The following is a 12300-nucleotide window of genomic DNA, read 5'->3' on the forward strand; positions in this document are numbered from 1 at the left end:
GGCCCAGTAACGTCTCCATTGTGAGACTCGTTGTTACTGTGTTTGGCATATCGAATATGTCACGGGAAGCTTGCCAGGCTTTGCTGTGCGGGTGAGATACTCTCGGTAGCTTGCCAGGCGCTTCGAGAGGGGCGGAGGAATTGAAGCGGGGTTGGCCCTATTGGCCGTGTACAAGGCAAACGCCCTACCTGCTGTGCTATCTTTCCAGCCCGACTTAAGTAAAAGATGTGAAAATATTAGAGGAGTTTTACGTAATAGTTTAGCGTTAATTAGTTAAGTGATACAGCTCCCAGAATAGATGACTTTGTATTAACAAAAAGATCTAAGATATAAGGACTCTGAGAAATTATTGGAGTCTTTTTTTTACACCGTGCTTTAAAATATAAATGAAGGGACCAAAGAGAGAGCCCAATAGGCTGGAGTACAAGCTATGCATGCAAGAAGTCCCAAATGCGATCCCCAGTACCACAGGGCCCCTGAGCACTGAATTGAGAGTAAAACCGAAGCACTATTAAGTGTGACCCAGAAGCCAATCAAAAGATGTTTTTTGAAGGATAGTGTGTATGCAGAAGACCTATGTTTAATCCCTAAAAGTTTTAAAAATACAAGGGTTAGAGAAGAACTATAACTCAGAAAGAGTGAAATGGGTAAAAAGATGGAGAGACTGAAGCCATGCCACATAAGGGACAGTCAGAAATACTGGGAGAAAATTGGGGTAGTTTTCCATTTTGGAAAATATCTCTCCAGCGTCAGAACTACTTGTCAGCATTGATAGTTCTGTAAGCCCTGAGCCAAGACAATATCACATAGTGTTAAAGAAGTAGACTCACATGAACTTTTTCCCAAAGAGGACAGAAGTGGTTATGGTGGTAGTCAGCCTCCTTGATAGCACAAGAGCATAACTTCTTTAGTCCATTTGCTGCTGATAGCAGAGAGTAACAAGAAACTATGTCCTTTCTGCAATACCCTAAGTATTTTGGAAAGATCTATACCATTTCTTCTTTCATCGCTGTGAGAGGAAAATTTAATAGTGACCTAATTAAATTTTAAAAATTAATAGCATGAACTAATACTGTACATTTTTATATACTTAGGAGGGTTTAAATTTCTTGAAGAAGAATAGTTTTATTCATCTTTATAATTGCTATAATACCTGTTAAGGTATCTTGCTTTCTTTGTAAAAATATCCTGAACTCTCTTTACCTTCTAGATACCAGATTACTTCTCACATATCACACATATGGCACTTAAATTGCACTGTACCTATTTGCTTCCACATACCTAGTAAATTATAAGCTCTTCTACAGTAAAAAATTAGCTATATTGTTTATGTTCATATCTCTGACACCTGTTACAGTATTTGACACTTAGATCAGAGATGTTCAGCAAATGTGTAACAAATTATGTAGAACTGTAACCACATTAAATGCTTAGAATTTGAGCATAGCTCCAGACAACCCTAATTTTCTCAGCATGTCTTTTTACCTCTTCTTTGTTTCCTCCTCATTCCTGATCTTAATACAGTCAATTCTTCTGTTCACTTGTTTTGCACCTCCGTGTGATGTAGTGATTAGCTACCTCCTATCTGTCCCTTCTTACAATAATCTAAAGGTAGATTTGATAATTATTCCTGTATTTTATCCCATTTTAGGACTGCCACACTTTATATCACTTTTCATGTGCTGCTCAGATATTTAATTCTGCAACTGAAAAAAATCACAAAATAGAGGAACTCACTATTGCCTTCTACAAAAAGTTATGTAGGAGGAGCTTTAACAGAGCTTCAGATACGTGGACACTCTGTTCTATCTAATCCAGCTGTCCAGCTGTGCAGCAGGAGACACAGACCAGATATGCCCTCCAACTCAAACTGATGACTACCAGGGATGTCGATTTGTAGGGAGATAGAGGAGAAATCTCTGGGGGTTGTGATTTGGATGCTATTCACAATGAAGCTCCTTCCAAACAGTAGGGAATACCGAGAGGTCTAGACTTTCAAATTTTGAATATACTGAGTATTGGTATATCCTGAAAGAGGTTCACTTGATTTTGTCAAGTGAGCAATTGGATGCGACAATATGAGAATTAGGGAAAAGGTCAAATTTGAGAATTCTTAAACCACAAGTATGAATGGGATTTCCTTGCATATAATGTAGCTTTAGAAGTCCTTTTACAGCAGAACACAGAGTTTAAATGAAAAGGCAAGAAAATCTTGAAGACAGAAGAGGCATAATCCGAGTTAAGAAAAGCCAGAGTTCAACTACTCAAATTGAAAGAAGTGGGACTGAGTTGGTAAATCAAATGTTGTTTCACTAAGATAAGGACTGGAAATTTCTCCCTTAGATTTGATGGAGTCATAATGTTACTGAGAATGATGTCAATAAAAGGCCAGAATTTTTTTTATAGATTAAAGTTTAATTGCTAGGTGAAGGGCTGGCGTAGTATATACAGGAAATTCTGTTTAAGTTTAGAGGAGAAAAGATGAAATAGTTAAATTGCTATGAAGCCTATGATATAGGTCTTCCTCATTATATCTTATTACCTGACCAATCTATCAAGAGTGTAACTTCTCACAGAGCCAATTCAAGGAAGTAGAGTTATTTTAGTAATCTATGCCATGGAAAGTTGAGCAGATACTAGTTTTTCTTTTACTTAAATGTATATTTACATGTGAATCATCCTCCATTGAGGCTATTCCACATGCTGTGTGCTAAAACTTTAACTCATTCTCTGTTATTCTCACAAAAAAAAAATCATTGGGAAAAAAATTGCCATAGGGTGAGTCTTCTTTTCTCTTTGGTTTTTGGAGCCATACCCCAATCACAGCTCACAGGGCTTACTCCTAGCTCTGCACTCCAGGATTACTTCTGGCAGGGCTCAGGGGACTATATGGTATGCTGAGGAGTGGAACTGGGTCAACCATACGCAAGGCAAATACTCTAGCCACTGTACTATCATTTTGGCCTCCAAATGGTGACATTTTTATTTAGCTAATCTCAAATCACTTATAGCAAAGGTTTCCAGACCTATCTGACCTACTTCTCATTTTTCAGGAAAAAAAAAGTTACTCAGTGCTCTTCTGAAAATCTACCTTCTTTAAGTAAAATAATAGAAAGTGTCCTACCATCACCCCTTTTTATTTTATTTTTTAGCATTTATTATTTTAGCATCTGGGGGTAGGGGAGGAAGGAGAGGGTGGTATTATTACCATTTAAGAAATACTCTCTATATATTTTTTATGTAAACATACATGAGCTTTGTTCCCATAACTAATTATCTCTCCCTCCCCCATCACAACCAATTGTGCTATGTCAGCATGCTCTGGGCCCTTGTTTATTGTTTGCAGTTAGTCATTTGAAGTGAAATTATTAATGCATCATAGTCTCACTCAACATGGACCCAGTGTTTCCCTTTGATTTTGGGTGCTGCCTGGGTAGGTATTCAGGGCCACTGGATATTTACTGTCTTTGGATAGTGACTTTCCTTTTGAGTCACTTTGAACTTTCTACTACCAATACTGCTTTGGCAGCATTGGCAAGATTTTCTCTCTGTCAGGGATGACCTTGGTGTGTTTAGGAAAAAATATAGCCCAGAAAGCTAAAAAGATAACAATTACTTCGATCTTTGTCTTTGCTGTCATCTTTGTGTACTCATAACTCATTTCCCCACAAAATATTTTATGCTGTTATAGACTTTTAAAAGATAAAATGAACTTTCTTGAGAACTTGTTTTCCTTTTATTTTTTCAATTTTTATTTAGCTACTATGGTTTATAATACTATAAAATACTATACTATATATGGTTTACAATACTATAAAAATACTCTATAATTATAGAGTATTTTTAATGAGATTTCAGGAATACACCCAACATCAGAGTGTCAGTATTCCTCTACCAATGTGTCAAGGTCCCCTGGCACCCACCCCCTCACCCTCTTGGTAAATTCAGTTTCTGTATGGCAACTCTTAGCTTCAGTAGGCTTTGGCCACTTGTTTTCCCCTTACTATGTTTCTTTATATTCCACATATGAGAAAGACCATTCTATATTTGTCCTCCTCCTCACTGACTTCCCTCAGCATAATACCTGTACTTCAACCCGCAGAGCAGCAAATCATGTGATTTCATCTTTCTCATTGCTGGGTACTATCCCAGTGCGTGATTTTACTATAGTTTCTTTGCCCAGTCTTCTGTGATTGGGTACTTTATTGTTTCCAGATCTTAGCTATTGTGAACAGTGCTACAATGAACACAAGAGTGGGGCCAGATCATGCAGTGGTAGGGCACTTGCCTTCCATGTTGCCTACCTGGGTTCTGTCCCTGGTACCCCATATGATCCCCTGAACCTGTCAGGAGTGATCCCTGTGTGTAGAGGCAGGAGTAAGTCCTTATCATCACCAGTTGCTAAAATGGACATAGGAGTGCAAAAGGTTTTTCCAGATAGTGTTTTGAGGCTCTTGGATAGATGCCAGTTTCTTATTATTGGTAGTATTCATGATTGAATACCTCAAGTAGGGAATAAAGTATTCATCGTAAAGTCTTTAAATCCTTTCTAGTCAGGAAAAGATTTCCCTAAATAGACATTTAGAGATTGCTATTTTAAGAAACTGTAAACCAGTGTGAAAGAATTTTATATTAATGAAATATTGAGTATTTTAGGTTGATGAATGGTATATAGAGTACCTAAAAGATACTTTTAATTTATTTCTTATTTAGTTAAAATTGACACCTGACATTATAATTTTAAGTGAATGCAATTATTTAGTGTTTTTGTTCAATGCAGATTTATCAACAAAGTCGAGTTATATAACCTTCATTACCAAGTATAGTTCCAAAGTCATATTTCTAATTTAGAGCAATATTTGGTGTCTTTGAAATTAATGTTGTATTTTATATTTCTTATAGGTGAAATGAATCAGAAGTACAAGGAGCTTAAAAAAAGAGAGGAAAATATGGATAGTAAGTGATAATATTGTAGATATATAAATGTCATATTCTCAAATAACTTAATTTTATATCAAATTAGAAACTTAGTTCATTTTTATGAATCAGAGATTCAAATCAGAGATCTAACACTAATAATAAATGCCTTAGTATGGATATTGAAAGCGGTTTTTTAATACTAGATAGCTGACATAATTTAGGCATGGGTAGAGAATTCTGAAAACAGTCCTTAGATATGTGTATATGTGTATATGATTCTGTGTTGGGGACAGATTCTAAAACTAGTCTTCACTTTCATAGTCTGTAGAGAGTATTTGTAGATCACTAATTGCTTTCTTTTGTATGCTTCATTAGATTCACCTTTAATATCTTTCACTTTTTAAAAATTTTTAAAAAATATTTTATAATATATATCTCATTTATTAGCCCTTATAACAGATCTTATTACTTGATTCTGTTACCATCTGTGACTTTAATATCCTATTGTCACATTTGAAAAAAATGTTAATTGGGCTTTATGAGTAGATCTTTACTTCCACTTACATTATATATTCAGAAACTTTAAACATTAATATGTATTATCTATTTTTGGTTTCCTTCTTTAAAATATGTTTTTGGGGTGAGTACACACCCAGTAGAGCATAAGGGACAAGTGTTGCAGGGGATTGAATCTGGACTCCTACATGCAAAGCAGGTGCTCTAATTTAAGGGGGGCATCTCTCTGGCCGTATTGATTTCCTTCTTAATTATCATTTTGTTAGAAGTATGTATGTGTATGTGTGTGTGTGAGTTTGTGTGTGTGTGTGTGACTGTGTGTGTGTGTTTGTGTGCTATCAGGATCAAACTAATGTCCTTACTTACTCAAAGCATGGGTTCTATCATTGATCTTCTTCCCTAATAGACTCTGAAGTTTTATAGGTTTGGTGTTCACTTCCAACAAGAATATTATAAAGCAGCAATTGCTGACTTTTGACTTAACAGCATCTCAAGATTTCTATTAAATTTCAACAGGTACCAAAAGTATCTTAATATTAATTCACTATTCAAAGCTAACAGTATAATTAATTTTACCTGTAAGTTTTATTTTTTGGCAGGTACAGAAATAATGTGAAGTTAAATACCTCCTTTTTAGCAGTAGAATTATAGAGTATTTTCTTTAAGAGTGTTCTTTATTTTCTATGTCATATCATTACATTAAATATTTTAAAAATATTTTTCAGTAAGCTCCGTAAGCTCCCCGTGATGTATTCAGTATATATTCAGTATGCCAAAAACAGTAACAACAAGTCTCACAGTTTGTTGTGAGAACGTTACTGGTGCGCACTTGTGCAAATCGATGATCAACGGGAGGACCTTACTGCTGCTACAGTACAGTACCTGAGCGGTAGCACAGCGGGTAGGGCGTCTGCCTTGCACGCAGCCAACATGGCCGACCCGAGTTCGATTCCTCCGCCCCTCTCGGAGAGCCCGGCAAGCTACCGAGAGTATTCAATATGCCAGACACAGTAACAACAAAGTCTCCAATGGAGACGTTACTGGGCCCGCTCGAGCAAATCGATGATAAACGGGAGGGCCTCTACATAGTAATGTTGCTTTCTTTTCATTCTTAATTTGGTACTTTTGGTACTTGCTTCTTTAATTTGAAAACCTCTTCATCCTAAAGAAATAAGTTGCTATCATTAATATAAATAAAAAACAAGATACAGTATCTGTGAAGTTAGAGGTTAGGTTAGTAGTTTCTCTTCACAGGAATAGTACTGATTAAGGTATCTGGGTTATGATAGAATTATTGATCAAGACGCTGTGTATGTGTGTGTGTGTGAGTTACCAATATGTGAATTACAAGAATATTAACTTTGAAAATTCTTAGAACTCTTGAGAGACTTGAACTTCATTATATGTTATCCAATAAAAATAAACTTTAAATTATTAAAATCAAATTTTTTTACAATTTGAAGAGTGTAAACCATAAATTATGTTTAGAGAAAGGAAATCACTTAATCACTTAACTTCCCGTTAGTCGTCGATTTGCTCGAGCGGGCGCCAGTAACGTCTCCATTTGTCCCTGTCACGTGCAGTGTAGCCCAATGGCATCTGTTCGCTCCGGAACATGAAGGGCCTCAAACCGTTCATGATCTTGATGAAGAAGTCTGACCATCTGGTAGGTGGGCGGCCACGCGGTCTTTTGACATCCCGTGGAATCCAGTTGGTAACAGCTCTAGTCCAGCGGTCGTCTTTAAATCTCATTACGTGACCAGCCCATCTGATTTTAGACACCTTGGCAAATGAGACAGCGTCCCTGATTCTTGATCGTCGACGGATGTCAGAACTCCAGATTCTTTCTCTCATTTGAGTGAAACGTGATATTCCAAGCATAGCTCTTTCTATTCTTCTTTGGGAGACCTGAATAGCGTTCTCATCTTGTTTACGTAGGGCCCAGGTCTCTGAGGCATATGTTAATGCAGGAAGAACAGTGGAATCAAAGAGATGTGCCCAGAGCCGGAGGTTCTTCGTCCTCTTAGCTATTTCTTCGACGTTCTTGAAGGCGTTCCAAGCCGCTCTCTTCCTCGTGCGCAGCTCGGGTGCCAGGTTATTTGTCATGTTGACCTCTCGACCTAGGTACACATAGCTGTTGCATTCGGAGATGGTGGTTCCGTTGAGAGCGAATGGGGCATCAGGAACGAGGCTGTTTCTCATAAACATTGTCTTCGTAAGATTCAGCTGTAGTCCTACCTTTCCACACTCACGGTCAAAGTCGGCCAGCATTTGTGCCGCTTGGCTGATGTTTGGTGTTATTAAAACAATGTCATCAGCAAAGCGGAGCTGGTGTGATTGCCGACCATCTATCTTCACTCCCATTCCTTCCCATTCCAGTCGGCGCATAATGTTCTCGAGGGTGGCACTGAAGAGTTTCAGTGAAATGGTATCACCCTGCCGATCCCCTCTCCTAACATCAACGGTCACTTCTTTGTAGAATGGTGAGATCCTGGTAGTGAATCCGCAATACGGCTCACGGAGGATCCTGATGTATTGGACTTGAATGCCCTGATTGGCTAGGGCTTCAATGACCGCTTCTGTCTCAACAGAATCAAAGGCCTTCTTTAAATCAATGAACGTTAAACAGAGCGGCATCTTGAACTCCCGAGAAACCTCAATGAGTTTGGTTATTTGGATATGGTCGATGGTGCTGAATCCTTTGCGGAACCCGGCTTGCTCGCATGGTTGTCCTTCATCTAGTGTTCTGCCAATCCTATTTAGGATGACTCGAGTGAACAACTTGTAGATGACAGACAATAGGCAGATCGGGTGATAGTTGCCAAACTGATGTCGCTGTTGTCACAAAATTTCGAATGGGATCGGACCACCGTCTCCTTCGTGCAAAATTCTACTTCACAGAGTGGGGAGAAAGGGCTGCAAAGTTCAAAAAGAGAACTCCCAGAATGACCACCAACTGGGAACTCTTTGGCACTATTGCGGCAACATGGGAAGATGCCATTGTTGACAACATTGACGAGAAATATGATTGACTGGTTCAGCACCTCCATGAATGTGCGAGGAACGCCAAGAGAGAGATAGCCACAAAAAATCGCCTATCTTCGAAAACTCTTGAGCTAATTTGCCAGCGTGGTTTGGCGCATGCCTCAGGCAACTGCAAGCTAACGTCCGAGCTCGCAAAGCAGTGCAGAGATGCGATCAAGGAAGACCTCAAAGAGAGAAGAGCAGAAGTACTGGTAGATGCGGCAGAAGCCGGGAAAAGTATTCGTAACGCCCGCCTGTCCTTCGCCAACTACAAGACCAAGATGACTGCCCTCCGACGTCCTGATGGATCCATCACATCCTCCAGAACGGCAATGGAGAAGATTATCCATGACTTCTACTCAAATCTCTTTCGATAGCCATGTCCACTTGCCGACATACCAAATTCCACAGGATGGATATGTCGTTTCCAACGGTCTCCCTTCCGAAATCCGACATGCCATTTCGTCGGTAAAGAAACAAACAGTACCTGGCCCAGACAAGGTCAGACCTGAACACCTGAAGAACCTGCCGTCAGTACTCATCAATACAATGGCTCGGCTCTTCACTCACTACCTGTCTGAATGCAAGGTTCCGTCCCAATGGAAAACCAGCAGGACCGTACTACTGTTCAAGAAGGGAGACATCCATGACATTGGCAAGAGAAAGGAAAATAGATAAGAAGAGAATTTGAGTTGTAGTACTTTATGAGTAAAATACTCAATTTTTAGATAAAATAGGTATTTGGTAATATTTTCAGAGATAAGAATAGTGGCTCATTATAAATATTAATAATTATAAATGCATCCAGGAGATACTATGTGAAAAGTTTTTCTATAAAATTTTAGTTTTTTTGTATTAAGAGTAGAATACAAAGTTTAAAAGGATGTGTTCTTATTGAGCAATTACCCTTGAATTAGCAATTAAACCTTAGTTTAAAACTTGCTTTGGCATTCCCAAATGTAATCTCCAGACCTGTAAAGCAGAGTTCATATAGTTTTTATGCTATCAACAATAGCCTCTCATTAAACTTTCTCCTCGGCAGCTTTTATTGAGACTTTTGAAGAAACTAAGAATCAGGAACTGGAAAGGAAAGCACAAATAGAAGCCAGCATTGTTGCACTTTTGGAGCACTGTAGTAGAGTAAGTATCATGTATCTGTCTTAGTGCAATGATTTTTGTAAACTTAATTTTCCAAATACAACTCAAAAAATACAGGAAGGGTCATTTAAATAGTCCTTGCTTATTTAAATTGCTTGTTAGTTAAGCTACTCATTTTTATCTTTTATCAAGATTTAACTAATTAGCAAGATAGGAGAAAAGGAAAGGACCCATAAATATCAATATTGTGTATAAAAGTGAGGGACTAATTTAGAGTATTAATATTTTAGTTGTTAATCTTAGGGAACTCATAGAAGTAAAATTTGCATTGATATCTACAAAGTTTAAGGATCTTATTATAACATTTCAAGGTATTTTTATACTGCAATTTGTATTATACATAGAAGGAATTCTTGTAAGAATGTATTATAGTACCAGATATATAATGCATATCATGGTTCACCAAAAAATATTTGTTGAGGAGCTACTTAATATGTAATGATACAGAAGGCAAAAAAAAAGGTTATATTCTATTAGTTTTAAGTTCTCCAATAAATTCCTATAATTATGTAGTGAATTTTTACCTACAGTGAAATAAAAAATATTTCTTACTTTTTATTAAGCCTCTTTTTTGAAAAAAAAAAACCTATTTAAAGTTCGCTCTATTTCTCTATAAATAAATATATATATGTATAAAACAAAGTATGTATTTCAGAAAAATTGCCTATTTTAAAAATCCCATACTTTGATTGGTAGGTTTTTTAAATTTTTATTTCTTTACAAATACAGAACATAAATCGAATGAAACAGATAACCTCTATCACCAATCAAGAGCTAAAGATGATGCAAGATGACCTTAGCTTTAAATCTACCGAAATGCAGAAGTCTCAAAGTACAGCTAGGAATTTGACTTCAGGTAAGAAAAACAACGTAGATTTTAATATTCTTTTCTTTCCTATAACAAATTTAAACGTAAAAATATCTAATTTAGTAGAAAACATTAAGTTTTCTGATTTCTTTTTAAATACTGAGATGGTAATTTATGATTGTCTGTTGCCCTGGTCATTAGTCTCAGAATTTTATGATTTTTTCTTTTATTACATACTTGTTCCATGCCTTTTCAACCTAGTGGAATGAAATAATTAAATATCACGAAACAGGCCAGGGAGAAAGTAGTGGTTAGGTTTAATGGTGGTGAAATTGGTGTTGGAATATTAAATGTAACAACTTATTGGTGAACAACTTTATAAAAATTAAAAAAACCTAATCTGACATGCATTAGGTTATTTATATGCATTTATTTATTAACTTTTAGTTTAATCACCATAATTTACAGTTTCACAATACTTTCAGTGTCAGGGGTTTCATGAGTGTGACATTCTGACACGGCACTCTCCACCAAAGTGTCCAGTTCCTTCCACCGGTATCTTAGGGTCTCTCTCGGTCTTCTCCCCTACTCCCCCTATTTTGCTCCTCCATATCACACTTTATTTATTTTTTTTAAGATTTTATTATTGAATCACTGTGAGATAAACCCTACAAAGCTGTTAAAGATTGGATTTCAGTCATACAGTGTTCCAACACCCATCTCTCTACCAGTGTACATTTCCCGGCACCAGTGTCCCCGGGTTCCCTCCCATCACCCCGCATCCCCACTCCCCTGCCTGTCTCTATGGCAGGTGCTTTTCTTCTCTCTCTCTCTCTCTCTCTCTCTGTCTCTCTCTGTCTCTCTCTGTACCTGTCTCTCTCTGTCTCTCTGTCTCTCTTTCTCTCTCTCTCCCCCCCCACCCCGCATTCGTCCCTTCTTCCCTCTCCTCTTTTGGACCTTGTGGTTTGCAATACAGATACTGAAAGGTTATCCAGTATATCCCTTTACCTACTTTTAACACTCAGTTCTTGATCAGCACCATATCACACTTTAGTATTTCATCATACTTCTCTGGCAGGGGAGATAATGTGATCATGAAGGTGATTTTTCCAGGGCAAGTTTTGTTCATTGCATTCCAGATGTGCTGACCCATGCAATTTCACCAAATGTGGGAAGCTCAACTGCATAATTTGTGGTGTAGTGGGTGAGTGCACTTGTGCTCTTCCCTAAAAAAACAAAGAAACATTCTTGTACTTGATGACTAAATGCTACCTCAGACCTCCATAGGAAATTTTATAATTAGTATGTGCACTGTTTCATTATTAAATTCTGAAGAATTCTGCGTCCTAAAAGCAGTTGTCTAAGGATGCAAATTAGTTTGTTTAAATCTGTTGCATTTCTGTATACAATTAATGAGTCAGATAAAAAGGGAAATTAAGAAAAGAATTCCAGGTCAGCATGATAGCACAGAAGGTAAGGTGCTTGCCTTGCATGTGACTGACCCCGGTTTGATCCGTGGCCACCCATATGTCTCAACCCCAATCCCAACCCCTCCAGCAGCCAGAATTGATCTCTGAGTACAGAGCCAGGATGAACCCTGAGCATTGTTGTATGTGCCCATCCCAGGAAGAGTGAGAGAAAGAGGGAGAGAAAAGGAAAGAAAGAGAGAAAGAAAAAGAAAGGAAAAGGAAGGAAGGAAAGAAGGAAGGAAGGAAGGAAGGAAGGAAGGAAGGAAGGAAGGAAGGAAGGAAGACAATCCATTTATAATTGCATCCAAAAAGATAAGATGTCTGAGAGTAAACCTAAAAAATAAAAAAAGATATATGACAGCAATAGCACAGCGGTAGGGCGTTTGCCTTGCACACAGCCAACAT

General features: G+C 37.7%; 1 protein-coding gene and 1 non-coding gene across 2 annotated transcripts in view; both read left to right on the plus strand.

The window, feature by feature from the left end:
• Nucleotides 1–12300, plus strand: part of IFT74 (intraflagellar transport 74) — an 87483-nt gene that overhangs the window by 56646 nt on the left and 18537 nt on the right. The window contains exons 14-16 of the mRNA XM_056116983.1: nt 4903–4956; nt 9503–9600; nt 10348–10474. Of these exons, the coding sequence (XP_055972958.1) occupies nt 4903–4956; nt 9503–9600; nt 10348–10474 (279 nt within the window). The remainder of the gene's footprint in view (nt 1–4902; nt 4957–9502; nt 9601–10347; nt 10475–12300) is intronic.
• Nucleotides 11490–11655, plus strand: LOC130026760 (U1 spliceosomal RNA). The gene has a single exon (XR_008792940.1). It is a non-coding gene; the product is annotated as a U1 spliceosomal RNA (small nuclear RNA).

Source organism: Sorex fumeus, unplaced genomic scaffold (assembly GCF_029834395.1).
Source record: "Sorex fumeus unplaced genomic scaffold, SorFum_2.1 ptg000034l, whole genome shotgun sequence".
NCBI lineage: Eukaryota > Metazoa > Chordata > Mammalia > Eulipotyphla > Soricidae > Sorex > Sorex fumeus.